A 14605-nucleotide genomic window follows, 5' to 3' on the forward strand; every position below is an offset into this window, starting at 1 on the left:
GGTGACGGCATCATGCTGTGGAGGTTATTGTGGTGCAGGATAGACTGGAACATTCGTCAAAATAGATGGAATCATGTAGAAGAGTATAGTCCTGAAATATTCTGCAGGAAGGAGACAATATACATAAAATGCTCAACCTGAGGCATGCAGTTAATATACATAAAATGCTCAACCTGAGGCATGCAGTTAATAGGATATTCCAAAAAGTACAGAGAAAATGTAAAAAAAAAAAAAAAATCACTAAGTCTAACATTATTCTGGGATTCAGCTAATAAAAATGTTTTGACAATCGTAGACTGCCTAACAACATAAATAGTTAAGTATGATTCTCTGTTAGACAGAGGGCAACATGTTTTAACATAGTATGCAAGTATCTGTTTTAATTACATTGCAAAGAGAAGAGTAAATATGTTTGCTTCATGTTGGCATGATTTATAATATTTTAAGAGCTATTTCACATAAATATACAAAATGCCTCCTTATATTAGTACCTGATATACAGGGTTTCTTGTAAGTGATTTAGTTTTTTATTCTGACTTTCCAGTGTAACGATTCAGTAATAAAACATTTAACTGGTTTATAGACAATCCTTGGATAACAGATGATAAGGTGGCTTCGGTGGTGCAGTGGTTAACATGCACGACCCATGTACAGAGGCTTCGACCTGGATTCGGATCAGATCTGTGTTCTTGGACGCATGTCACTTCCCGTCTTTCATACCACCTTTCCTGTCAGCCTACTGTCAAATAAACGAGCCACTAGTGCCCAGAAAAAAATGTATACTGTAATATTAAATATCTAATCATTTACTTTTTAGACAAAGGTCATACACTATGTCTACCATGTTCTATATTTCCCTCCTCTCCATATTATTCACAGTAATGTGTTTCATACAGCTGCAGTTCACTGTCCTGCCCCTCTCTTCCAGGTCTGTGCCTCAGTCTTATGCAACACATGACACCATCTTTATATCATCAGCTTACTGTGAGGAGGGTAAAGGCGATGGTAGCTTGGAGCAGATATCAGGAGGATACAACACGGTTTTAAGTTGTGCAAGTCAGCAGGTTGGATAAGCCGTGTAAAATGCTGTAACACCATCCTCCTTGGTTTTGACTGCATCACAGGAAAGTATTTTGCAATAAAGGAAAATTAGATGTTTTGCTTTTTTATGTTTTGTTTTGCTTTATTAGTGTAGAGAATAGCAACTTTTTTTCTGTTAGCATGCACAGAAAGCCTTGATTGGATAAAGATGTGTTATAATTAAAAAAACAATGGCGATCTGAATACACCCTTTACATGGGCTCCAAATCAAATAATCCCATCATAAATTTCATTTACTGGCATCAGGCTTTATTCAGGGAAGAAGCAAGGTGTTAATATTTCCTTAAAATAACCACAGAAGTGTTGTACTTCTGTCCTATTGTTCTGCCTGCTTATAAAACAAAAAAAAAAAAGAAGGAGAAAAAAAAAACACAACAGATATAAGGGAGTGTTGGTCCAGACTGCCTGAGTTAAGAATGAATATTATTCCCTCAAAATTCTGTGCTGCCCAAGGCTGCTGCTGCTTACACCACACACAGAGTAAGGGTCAGTTTCTCTGAATCAAATTAAATGATCCTAATGACTGGTAAAAGTGGCACTGTTTAGATTAAGCCTAAACCACTCCTTTTATTCTGAATACAGTTTAATTTAGATTTAGTTTAATTCAACTTCTAAATGAGCATATTTTTCTGATACCTTTTTTATTCCAAATAATTGTGTCCCTGTTAACATTCCTGTTTCTGTAACACAACAGCAGGAGTTAAGTGAGGAAACAAAAAATAAGTACAAATGATAAACAGTTTCTGCTTAGTTTTAGGAAATCTGTGCTGCTTTAACTGAATTAGAGACAGAGCTGTCCGTGGTGCTGAAAATCCCTTCCACTACTTAAGGAGTTTTATTTGAGGCAAGCAGTATATTAAAGTAATGATTTGGTCGGGGAAACATTTTTTTTAGATATAATTTGATTCATTTTAGGACAGAGAGGCAAATATATCATGCTATTAAACAAAACACTGTTTTATTTATGTAAAGCTGAGTTAACGCATTTGCATGATTACAGGTTTTAATTTTCCTAACTCAATTCCAATTTCATTTTTTTTTTCAGATTTTTTTTCAAACTTTAGGATAAAGAACAGCTTTTTAAGCTAAACAAACTGACTTCCAACTCAAGGCCCTAATTGTTGCACAGGTGCACCTGTAGGCCTTCGCCACAAGAGACCTGCTTTGGCTGAGATAATTGGACCCCTGTGAGTTTAAAATACTATCTGGGTGACAACCTTGAATGGAAGACAGTTGTTTTACTTATCTCGAAAATAATAGAAAACTGTGCTATTTGCATTCTAACATGTACTATTAGTTTGATGGAAATATATATACACAGTGTATATATATATATATATATATATATATATATATATATATATATATATATATATATATATATATAGCTGCATATATTATATTGGTATATGTTATATATATGCATATAATTTAAATATATATTAGAAAACTAAGGATAGTGACGATGTCAAATTTATGCCAATTAAATATTTTCCTCTCTCAGAGGTCAGAGATTATCTTATAACTTCCTTAAATGTTATTCCATCTACAAGGGCAACTTTATATACATTATAGCTAAACTTACAAAACAAGGGTAGAACTATTTAAAAATTGCAGCAGGGTGTTTATTCAACTGAGGGTCCTTACAAAATATAAATCCCACATTTACCATAGAGAACTAGATTGCACCATGTACATTTATCTTGAAATGCTCTGAATTTCCATATCAATTCCTTTTTTGGACCATATTTTTTCTCACACACTGTTTAAAGTTGATCACTGCTGCACTTTATGGAATGGAAATGTTCATTTTTCTGCTAAGCTGCTGCTCATGCACTGTGTGAAAGCTTTACAAAACAATTTTTTTTTTTGTATATACAGGATTTATACAAAATGACAATTAAACTTGTCTAAGTGATCTATTAAACCACTGAGAAATGGTTTGATGCAGCTGACCTGGGAAGCAAAGATCAAAATGTGATGACAGACATCAAACTAGACAGCCAAAGCTCAAGAGACATCAGAAGGCCACTGGTAACACAGTGAAGGTCAAACAAAGCAAAAGATAACAGAAACAGATTCTGCTTGATGAACAGCAGTATCCACATCAATCTCTGACATAAAGTGACTCTTTAAATTGAACTTAATTAAACTAATTTCAACCAATTTTAATGGATCAGTTTCTTAAATGACAGCTGGAGGTAAAACCAACTGATCTTAAAACACAAATCTTTAACAGAATATCACTAAACTGTGTCGATTTATCCACTTCCACTTTTTCCAGTGTTGCATATCTGTTTAAAAAGGGTCAGTGGATACACAATGACTTTGCTATAAAAGAATTAAGTATTTAACAAAGCATTACATCAAATTATCTTAGTGACAGATAGAAGGAAAACAGCCTTTGAACTCTGTTGTTTGATGTCTCTACAATATGGACATAAAGAGTTCTGTTGATGTAACCAAATAAAGGCACAAAACATTTGGGTTTGGAGATGAATAGGTAGAGCAGGATTCTTGTAGCTGAATTTAGAGCAATTTAAAAAACAACTGTTGCTGTTTTACACTGATAAAAAAACGCTGGTCCAGCAAACAAATACCATCTTTTTGTAAGAGCTTTTTAGCTCGCTTGATAACCCCAGTCTCTGTGGTAAAGATACGTTATCTGCTGGAAGCTGTTACTATGACAACAGCCCTGTGAATGCAGCGTAGCATTTTCCAAAATGAGGGTGAAGAGAGCTTGAACCGCTTGAGGAAACAAAGTGTTATTAAATCAGTCTAAAAAGTGCAATAAAAAGTATTCATGTTGTTAATGCAAATTAAGATGGGGATAGATATCTAAACTGCAACTACATTAATCACAAAACACTCACACAACGTCTGATAAATTAGGAAAATGTGATCAGATGTTTAAGAAAATTTAAAAAAAAATACTCAATACAACGATAAGAAAAAAAAATGATTTTCAGAAATTGCCAAAAACCAAACCAAGAGTATTTATTCAGAACAAATTCAAAACTTTAGACACATTAAGCCATAAACCATCAAAATGTTCACATCTTCCCTTCTTTGCTCACTAAAATATCAGACATGGGCTCTAAAATGGATGGCTCTGAGGAACTGGACAAAAAGATTATGAACAGCATGAAGGTGGGGATGATCTAATGGGTTACCAAATTTTACATTCAAACAGTCATTTTAAACTAAGATATGGATTTGATCCAGTTTAATTCAATTCAGCGACCTTTTTTTCCTTTTCTGAAGTTTATTTCATGTGGTGGCTATGATTTCCTGATTATAAAAGACATGTAAACAGAAAACACAACCTGCTCTCAGTAAGGATGGAGATCAGCTATGAATCAGCTACCTGAACTATGGTGGAAACTTGTATAGAATTACCTCTGGATCTATAGATCAGCTCGACATATCTATGAACCCAGAGGAATCAGTGAATATGATGCATTTCCAATATGACCTCAGTTTTTTCACTTAGACAAATAATGGTGAATGCTGAATCATCCACTAAACATCCCCCCCCCCCAAAAAAAACAAGCATTTCTCTTTAAAAACAAGGCTTTTTTGCACCCATACAGCTTTGTGTGTAGTAAGCTTTACACACAACATTATAGATACTGGTAGACAGATGGTTTGAGCTGAGCTAAAAGGGCTCAAAGCTCAGGTGGACTCAGTTTCCCCACACTGCAAGGTCACTGTCCACTGCAGCAAAGAAGATCAGATTTGCAACACTTTGCTTTATTTCATGTCTTTCAGTAAAAATAACATCTCTGACAGACAGAAAAACAACCAGAACAAGGTCTGGCAGCATTATTTCTGCAGATGGTTCCGAATTAAATAGGCTGGAGGGGAAACCAAAATGAAGGCTTGTCATGAAAGCAACATAACCAGGCAGAAACTGTGCGCGCGGCACAGAAAATGACCTAAAATGACTTTGATTCCCTAAGAATCTTCTATATGGAGGCAATAGATTATGGGTCTATGCCATTTTTACGATAGTTATCTAACGGGGAATTCTGGTCCTTGAATGCATCATGCGAGAGTAAACAGATAAACTTCACCGGGGATTTATGTAGGCCCCACTAAATAATCGGCTTGCCGGAGCGTTTGTCGGTGACAGAAAGTGCGAATAAACAGAAATAACCCGGATAATCGTGCGCCACTTTGGAGCGCTCGGTTCTTAATGTGTCCTTTGGAAAGACTTTGAACCTGCTTTATAATAACATAGATGCAAAGCGGGCCGAATGCACCTCCATCCCCCGCACCATCAGATAAAGCTACTTACTTCCCGACGAAGTTCTCCAGAACCGAGCTCTTCCCGGCGCTCTGGCCGCCGACAACCGCGATCTGCGGCAGATCCAGGTTCGCGTTCTGGCCGATGGCAGAGAAGGCATCCTGCATGCGGTTTACCAGAGGAATCAGATCCTCCATCCCTCTGTTCCCCATCTTTGCGGTGCTAGAGGAGGGTCTAACCTCTTTGTCAGCGCAGGGACCCTGCTGTTCAGAATGAGCTTTATGATTTTATTTTGATTCTGTCACGCTTTACTTCTCTGTTTGCTCCCTCATCTGCAGGCCTGCATCGGTGTCAGATAACCAAAGAGACAGGACTCTGTCCACAACAATCCTCAACAATCACCGCAGGGGGCGGAGGAGGAGGAGGATCTCTATCCATCCCTGAGGCAGGGGCGGAGCTAGATGGGGGGCCGAGGGGGGCATGGCCACCCTTAGTCAATCACAGGCCACCCTTACCATTTATTTCTCTCTAATACAGATGGCAGCAGTAATAATCTCAAGTGGAATATTCAAAATATTTAAATTTTTCATGTATTAACAATTACTTGACAACAAAGACACAGTGGTTAATTATGCACCTCAATATATTAACATTAAAAAGGATAAGTACAGAATTCAAGCAGAAATAGATTTTGTGTTTTATGGGGTAAAGAGAAAATCATGTGTCTCTACAAGTCATCTGAGTCTTCAGTGAAACAGATAAATAACTATTTTAATAAAAACGATATTTTAGTACTTGTAAATATCAATTTTATGCAGAATGATTATTGATAGAAGTAGGTAAGTAATGACAATGGAAATGATGTTCGCCCCAAACTCAAACCTGAAAGAATTTTATCAACTATACCTTTTATCCAGAAAGCACGGATGTTTGAATATATTCATCTATTTGTTAGCAAAGGCTGTGGGAAAGTGTAGTTTGTCTTTATTTTGAAAATATGGATGTTTTGCTCGTTAATTTTCCTGTTGGAACAGGGTAGATTGACAGTGAGGTTTTGGTGCCTATCTATTTTCAGCCACCCCTCAGTGTACATTGGTTATGGCCTGGCCACCCTTATAAAAAAAATTCTGGCTATCCCTCTGCCCTGGAGTACATTCAATTGACCACTTGGTGGCGTATTTTCATTTTCTTTCTGAAATGGTTTGATTAAAATACCATAATATGCACTTGAAATAAGACAATGCAAAACGTCTCTTTTATCTCCTCAATTCAAGAACAAATATACTTGTTTTAAGAAAAAATGACTAGATTTTGATTTTTTTCCAGTGTAAAAAGTTAATAAGCCTAGTTAACAATTATATTTAGGTTTATAAACTAAAAAATGTTACTACCAGTATCAGCATTAATGCCTCTGAGGTTATGTTGGACCAAATAAAACATGTGTTTCTTTCACTCTCAGGGTGTTTTTAATGAATTTCTTATAGAAGCAATTTTGTTATTTTTCTTAATTTCGCAAATTGCCGTTTGTTGTTACAAATTTTGCCATCAAATATTTTGTCGCATCTCCCCCGAATGATGGTCAGCACTTGACTGATGGTTTTATTGTTTATTAGTGTATCATCGTTGTCCACAATAATCCTTTTAACCGACCAACGTAAGAGCTAGGCAAAGCACAGAAGAAAAAATGTATTACGGTACTGGCCGTTACTATGTAAAATCCGCCCGTTATACATAAGCTACAGAGACTTAATAACGAACAAAAAAAAAGTTCTTCACAAGCATTTCTAAATACATGAACACATATTAAACATGTCTTATCAAATAAGGACTAACCTTGTGCCACTTCGGAGGGTGCGAGTCCTTAAAATAAGAAGTAATATTTTAACGTTCTTTCCTTCTTTTTCTACGTTTCAATTTCAGACTCTTCTTCTACGTATCTCGCTGTAGCCACTAACTAAAAACGTCACGTACTTTCAAAATAAAGTCTCTTAAAACAAGGTAATATGTAAAGCATTGTATATTCACAAAATTAATGGAAGCAAAAATAAATAAATAAATAAATAATAACTTCACGTTGTAATATGTCTTGTAACTAAATTCGAAATCGGGTCATTTACACTCCCACCAAAATTATAATTATTTCATTACTTAAATGAACTACAAATAATTTTCACATTTGAAATGATCTTAACAGTAACTTCTGCTCATTTTCAGCTTAAACATAACATCAGCTTAAGGAGCTTCTAACAACAGTACCAACTTCTGTACTGGACGTTCCAGTGTGGAGGGCTTACCTAAGCGCTCACCCTTTTTGTTCAGTCTCTTATCTCCAACAGAGATTTTCACCTTTCTTACAAGTCCATCTTTACCTTTCACAGCTTCAGTGATCCTTGCAAGCCTTCACTCACCTCTAGGTGATAGTTCATCAATGTCCATCACAACATCACCTTCTTTCAGATTTCTTTTCGGTGCATGCCATTTCTGTCTTGTCATAATGCTGTGAAGATATTCTTATTTCCAGCGGCTCCAGAAATGTTCCGCTAGATACTGCACGCGTCTCCATCTTTTTGTGCCGTACAGGTCCTCTTTTGGGAACATGCCTGGTGGAGGCAGTGCTGGGCTGGTCTTCATTTGTATGAGGTGATTGGGAGTCAAAGGCTCTGGACTGTCTGGACTGAGTAGATTTTCAACGGTGAGGGGTCTACTGTTAACTATAGCCATGACTTCATACAGCAGAGTTCGAAGTGTAGAGTCGTTGAGTCTGTTGCAGGAAAGTGCCAGTGTAGAGTTGAGGACACTTCTGACTGTTTTGATCTGGCGCTCCCATACTCCACCTGCGTGACTAGAATGGGGCGCATTCATTACAAAGTCACATTGCCTTTGTGATAGAAACGTGTTTAATCTGTTGGTGTCAAGCTCTTGGGGGGCTGCTTTGAACTCATTCTTGGCTCCAACAAAATTGGTGCCCTGATCACACTGGATCTGACGGACAGCACCTCTGATTGCGACAAAGCATCGTAATCCATTAATGAAAGCATCGGTGGACATGTCTTCCAGCATTTCTAAATGGATAGCTCGTGAACAAAAGCAGGTGAGGAGAAGCCCATACCGTTTTTGCTGCTTTCTTCCTTCTGTCGTGACGAAGGGACCAAAACAGTCCATGCCACAATAAGTGAAAGGAGGGGAAGGCTCCATACGTTCCTCCGGCAGATCACTCATTCGCTGGCTTTCTGCTGGTCTCCTAAGTCTGCGACATATGACACACTGACGAATAAATGAAGACACTGCTCTGCTCATACCTGGAATCCAATATCCACTGGATCTGATTGCATTTGCAGTGAAGCCTTTGCCTTGATGCTTGGTTATTTCATGGCTGTGTGCTATTATTAGTTTAGTAACATGGTGGTCTTTAGGAATGACAATGGGATGTTTAAATGAATCTGAGAGAGATGAGAGCCGAAGTCTTCCTCCCACCTTCACAATGCCGTCTGTGTCAATAAAGACATCCAGGTTATGTAGTTTGTTGCCTTTTGTCAACTGTTTTCCTTTCTTTAATTGTTCAATTTCATTTTCATATGCTTGTCTCTGCAGGTCTCTAATTATGACACATTCTGAGCCTTTTTGTTCACTCACTGTAGAGGGCGCATTTGACTTTATCTGCTTAGCCCTCCTAATCAGACGGGCCACTGCTTTGATGCCCCGGGACCATGATGAAAACTTTGACAGACGATCTGCAATGCTTACTGGTTCTGATGTCAGTAACGCAGATGTCTGCAGTGTTTGAGTCTTTCGGATCTCTGGATCTCCTATCTCCAAATCTGGTGTCACATCTTCTGGTGTAGGTATGTTACTTTCCCACAAGAACCTGGGATCGGAAAACCATTCTGATTTGATCAGTTCATTCACCGTTCTTCCTCGTAAAGCTCCATCAGCTGGATTCCTATCTGTTGGCACGTAATGCCACTGCTGGGGGCTAGTGCTATTGCGGATCCTCTGGACCCTGTTGGCGACGAACGTATGAAAACGCCTTGAGTCGTTGTTAATGTAGCTTAACACTACTTTGGAGTCAGTCCAGAAGTACTCCTTTGTATTAGCACAGCTAAGCTGTTCTCTGAGCAAGTTGCTGACAGTAACTGAGACTACGGCTGCTGTTAATTCAAGCCTTGGTATTGTTGTTAACTTTGTTGGAGAAACTCTAGCTTTCCCCATCACCAGAGAGCAGTGAATCTCTCCTTTGCTATTTTTAACTCTTAAATAAGAGCATTGTCCATATCCGTTTGTGCTTGCATCAGAAAAGTGATGCAATTCCTTTTCTATGACGTCTCCGAAATCAACAGGTATGTAACATCGAGCTATATGGATCTTTTCTAGGTTTGCAAAGTCATGTTGCCAACTCTCCCACCGTGGCTTCAGTGCTTCAGGTAGGGGTTCGTCCCAGCTGACACCTTGTTGGCACATTTCCTGCAAAATCTTCTTTCCAGTAAGGACGTACGGCGACAGGAACCCTAAAGGGTCGTATATGGAGGCGACTGTAGCCAATATGCCTCTACGTGTCCCTGGCTGGTTTGCCAGAGTGTTGCTGAATCTAAAACTATCATCTTCAATGCTCCAGTGAATCCCAAGAGCTCGCTCTAGCTGGGTGTCTGAGAAAGTCAATTTTTTTGTCCTTGTTTCCATGGCCCGTTCTGACGAGGGTATACTCTGTAGAACAGCTTCACTATTTGATATGAATTTATGGAGACAGAGCCCCCCTTTGCCACATATCTCTTTTGCCTCTTGCGCCAATCGAATGGCCTTTTCAACCGTGTCTGCACTTGTCACGCCATCGTCTACATAAAAGTCCCTTGCTACAAACTGTGACCCAACTGGGTGTGAGTGTCTGTTCTCATTAGCAAGGTTCTTCAACCCATAATTTGCGCAACCAGGGGATGACACTGCGCCAAATAGATGGACCTTCATTCGGTAGTCTTGAGGCTCTGTGCTGGCATCTCCGTCTTTCCACCACAGGAACCGCAGGTAGTCACGATCCTGTTCAGGCACATGGAATTGATGAAAAATTTTTTCTATGTCACACATAAGTGCAATTGGATGCTGTCTGAACCGTAGGAGCACACCAGTGAGGTTATTGATCATATCGGGCCCTGGGAGAAGATGTTCGTTGAGGCTTGTGCCACAATACTTCGCAGAGCAGTCGAATACAACGCGAAGCTTGCCAGGCTTTTTTGGGTGGTATATGCCATGATGGGGGATGTACCATCGCTCCCCTGGGATTCCATCAGTTTGCACCTCTTCTACCTCACCTCTTTCTATGCTTTCTTTTATGTACAATGTGTAGTCTCTTTTATATTTCTCATCTCTGTAAAACTTCTTTCGCAGGTGACTAAGTCTGATTTCTGCGAGTTTCCTATTGTCAGGTAAGTGTGGTCGGTGCCTGAAAGGTAATGGCATTTCGTAGTGTCCCTGTTCATTTTGTCTTATGCCTTCTTTCAGTTTTTCCAGGAAACCAAGGTCTTCTTGTGATACTGTTTTGTCATCCCCTTTCATGTCCTTAAAGTCTGACTCTAGTGCACTAATCACATCCATTGGTGTTATTGGAGGAAGTTCCTTTACAGAGACTTTATGACACAGGCTAGTCTCTGCTCCATCTGAGTTTGGCATTGATTTGCCCACAATGCTCCAACCTAAATCCGTACAAACTGCATACGGCTCACTGTCGTTTCCTGTTAATACCTGTCTAGGTGTTAAAGCTCTAGGACAATTGTACCCGATCAGAAGTCCAACGTCACAGGGGAGAAGAGGTGGAACCTTGTCAGCAATGGAACTTAAGTGAGGCCATCGATGTGCAGTTTCATGAGTGGGTATATGATTGCGGTTGCCTGGAATACAGTCTTTTGTGTATGCAGGAGGAAGGTCGATGTGGATGCCTGAATGGTAGCCTCTCACTCTGAGTCCAATTACTCGCTCACATTTCACGATCATGTTCTCTCCTAGCATAGTGGTAAGCTTTAGCTTAACAGGTTGCATACTTGCTTGCAGCTCATTGCTCACCTCATTGTTGATGAATGTGCTGTCGCTTTGAGTGTCCAGCAATGCGTAGACGAGCTTCTCCTTTAAAGGATTGGTGGCCAGAGACACCCAAACAGGAACAATCATGGAGGTGTTGCATGATTGTCCTCCTGCAGTGACATTGAGGGCTTTGGCTTCTGTAGTTTCTGTGGCGTTAGAATCTGTGTTCAACGTAGAATGTTGCTCAGTTCGCCTTTCACATGCCTTGTAGTTGTCATCATGGAGACATGTGGGGTGTCTCCCCTTACATACGTCACAGGTAAGACGGTAACGGCATTCCTTGGCATTGTGACCTGGCTTGAGACAACCGTAACATAACCTTTTTTCCTTCACATATTTCCGTTTATCATTTAAAGACTGTTCAATGAAGTCTGGACATTTATGTAGTTGATGTTTGTCATTTTTGCACCACATGCAGGGGTGTTTTGACTTTACATTGCTAACTGACGAATTATCATTTGTAGCCACTTGTGTGCTGAGAACGTTAGCTTTGTTTCCCTTTAACTCCTTTGCCCCTTTTTTTTTGTTAGATGAGTAGAGAGCATGAAGTGAAGTGACAGGATTACACGCGATCTCTGCTTCCAGAGACAGGAAGTTGGCAAACTCCTTAAAGGAAGGGAACTCTCTACCATCCATGAGGATCTTAGTGACTTGACGGTTCCAACGAGCCGACAGCCAATCTGGTATTTTAAGCATCAGCTTTTGATTCTCTTCACCGTCGTTTAATATTTCTAGGCTTCTCACGTGGGGCATTGCTTGTAAGCATGCGTTCAGAAAATCAGAAAATGTCCTTAGCCCCTCAGCATCTTTAGGTTGAATTTTTGGCCATTTTGACAGCTTGTCTCTAAAAGCTCGTTGGATTAAGAATGGCTGCCCATAACGTTGGTCAAGCTTATTCCAAGCATCTCTGTATGCTTCCTCATCACTTCTGTAAAACGTGCCTTCAAGACATTTTTGAGCTGCGCCGCTGATATATTTTTTTAAGTAATAGAGTTTATCAGCAGAGGAAATATTCTTTCGGTCAATGAGCGACTGGAATGAGGCTCGCCATTCAATGTAGTGGATTGGATCACCACTGAACACTGTAGGTGTTGGAATTGGGAGTCTGTGTGTGGCTATGCTCTCTTGAATTGCTTGAGCCAGATAGGAGGCATCAGTTAGGGGTGCTGGCTTAACTGTGTGAAGGGATTGAGGATCTGCATGTGTGTGGAAAGTAAGCTGTCTGGTGTCTGGCTGTATAGGCTGATACATACTTTCCTGTTCGATTTCTCGATCATAAATCTCAAGTCTGGCACGAGCCACATCTCTGTCTCTTTCTGCTTGTAGGCGTTCTAAGTGAGCCCTCTGTATGTCCAATTCCCTTTTATGCTGCTCTTCCATTAACCTTATTTTTTCCTTTTGCTTTATTTCTTCTTGCATTACTCTGCATTGCGCTTCCTTAGCAGCAAATTCAGCGGCTGCTTCGGCTCTTTTAGCAGCTACGCTTATCAAGTCGGAATGACTAGCTCGTGACTGAGAGGCAGTTCCATATATTGAGTGAGCATAGTCATGGGCTAGTAGCTGGTGGAGACGGCGCCTTTCATTTTCTTCATCAAAATCTCCACTTATTGCTGCTAGACGCTCTAAAACTATTTTTACAATGTCTTTTGTTACAGCCTCACATGCATCAATTTTTCTTCTAAGTTCAGTGCTTGGTGTAACTTTTTCTCTTATTTCTCCATAAAGTTTCATTATTTCATTCATTCCTTTCTCCACATCATCTGCCATAGTGGCCAGTTCAGACTCTGATATGTCTCTCTTTAAATTCTCTCTGGAAGCTCTAATTAGAATTTTCCATTGTTCATACAGGCTGAGCAAACGTTTTTCTTTTTTAGTTAATTCATCCATTTGATATTCCTGCATTCTTTCAGTAGGTTTATGAAGACGTTGTGTACGTCGCGGTGAAAAAAGCTCCTCCTCCTTCTCACTCGTTTCATGTTTAAGTTCGGCTATTCGTTTTTCTTTGCTTTCAATTAACTTCTTTAATTCCTGCCTTGATATGCCTTCGCATTCTCCTTGATGAAGTAAGCCTCTACTTTCTTCTATTTCCGTTTGTAGCTTTTTTATTTCTTCCTTCACATCATCCATTTGCATGTAGTTTCGTCCTTACCGTCTCTCTTGACCGTTACACCTGCTACGACTCACTGCTGCGTGCTCCGTGCTGTCCGTAGATTGCGTAAGCAGCTCTTTGAAGCAGGTGCAGGTGAAGCTCTTACTGTCGCATCTCCCCCGAATGATGGTCAGCACTTGACTGATGGTTTTATTGTTTATTAGTGTATCATCGTTGTCCACAATAATCCTTTTAACCGACCAACGTAAGAGCTAGGCAAAGCACAGAAGAAAAAATGTATTACGGTACTGGCCGTTACTATGTAAAATCCGCCCGTTATACATAAGCTACAGAGACTTAATAACGAACAAAAAAAAAGTTCTTCACAGGCATTTCTAAATACATGAACACATATTAAACATGTCTTATCAAATAAGGACTAACCTTGTGCCACTTCGGAGGGTGCGAGTCCTTAAAATAAGAAGTAATATTTTAACGTTCTTTCCTTCTTTTTCTACGTTTCAATTTCAGACTCTTCTTCTACGTATCTCGCTGTAGCCACTAACTAAAAACGTCACGTACTTTCAAAATAAAGTCTCTTAAAACAAGGTAATATGTAAAGCATTGTATATTCACAAAATTAATGGAAGCAAAAATAAATAAATAAATAATAACTTCACGTTGTAATATGTCTTGTAACTAAATTCGAAATCGGGTCATTTACATATTTATTGAATGACACAAAGGTAATAAGGTCTTGTCCTGGATTTCAATAACACTGTTGGCTTGAAATTTTGATTTTCAAAGGATTTCACTGAGTGCCCTATAAGGGGTTAAAAACATTTCACTGTTTTATATTAACATTATTAGTTTTTATAATTCACTTAACCCTTACTTAATCATAAACATAAGCAAAGGTTTCAAGTTGTAATGGATAAAAATCTTGAAGCCAGAATTTTGAAATGGGAACAACTATTTAAGGCTTTAATAATACCTATGGTTTAAGCAGTAACTTTGAATATTATATTCATTTTTTTTCCCACATTACAAATTAAATTAAAACTATCAGATTGAAACCTAAGTTTGACTTCTAGTCTCGT

General features: G+C 39.1%; 2 protein-coding genes across 14 annotated transcripts in view; both read right to left on the reverse strand.

The window, feature by feature from the left end:
- The window catches only part of dnm1a (dynamin 1a), a 66184-nt gene extending 60622 nt beyond the window's left edge, over positions 1-5562 (reverse strand). For all 11 annotated transcript variants that reach the window (XM_038302192.1, XM_038302209.1, XM_038302244.1 and 8 more), the window contains exon 1: positions 5402-5562. In XM_038302192.1, coding sequence (XP_038158120.1) covers positions 5402-5562 — 161 coding nt within the window. The remainder of the gene's footprint in view (positions 1-5401) is intronic.
- Positions 5563-6897: 1335 nt separating this feature from the next.
- On the reverse strand, positions 6898-14225 carry LOC119794558. Of its 3 annotated transcripts, XR_005282228.1 has the most exons (3): positions 13950-14225; positions 7184-13777; positions 6907-7011 (listed from the first exon to the last, which is right to left on the reverse strand). XR_005282228.1 is itself a non-coding variant. In XM_038302160.1 (2 exons), the coding sequence occupies exon 2, from the start codon at positions 13547-13549 to the stop codon at positions 7862-7864; it is 5688 nt and encodes a 1895-aa protein (XP_038158088.1). In that variant the 5' UTR covers positions 13550-13777; positions 13950-14225; the 3' UTR covers positions 6898-7861. The 3 variants fall into 3 exon arrangements, 1 of the variants encoding a protein (XP_038158088.1); XM_038302160.1 differs by having other exon boundaries at positions 6898-13777; XR_005282231.1 differs by lacking the exon at positions 13950-14225 and having other exon boundaries at positions 7184-13885.
- Positions 14226-14605: the final 380 nt, after the last annotated feature.

The sequence above is a fragment of the Cyprinodon tularosa genome, unplaced genomic scaffold (genome assembly GCF_016077235.1).
Source record: "Cyprinodon tularosa strain WSP-4 unplaced genomic scaffold, ASM1607723v1 ctg113, whole genome shotgun sequence".
Lineage (NCBI taxonomy): Eukaryota > Metazoa > Chordata > Actinopteri > Cyprinodontiformes > Cyprinodontidae > Cyprinodon > Cyprinodon tularosa.

Excerpts from the sequence above, each read along its gene's own strand:
- LOC119794558 (XM_038302160.1), bottom strand. The coding sequence starts at position 13,549 with ATGCAAATGGATGATGTGAAGGAAGAAATAAAAAAGCTACAAACGGAA.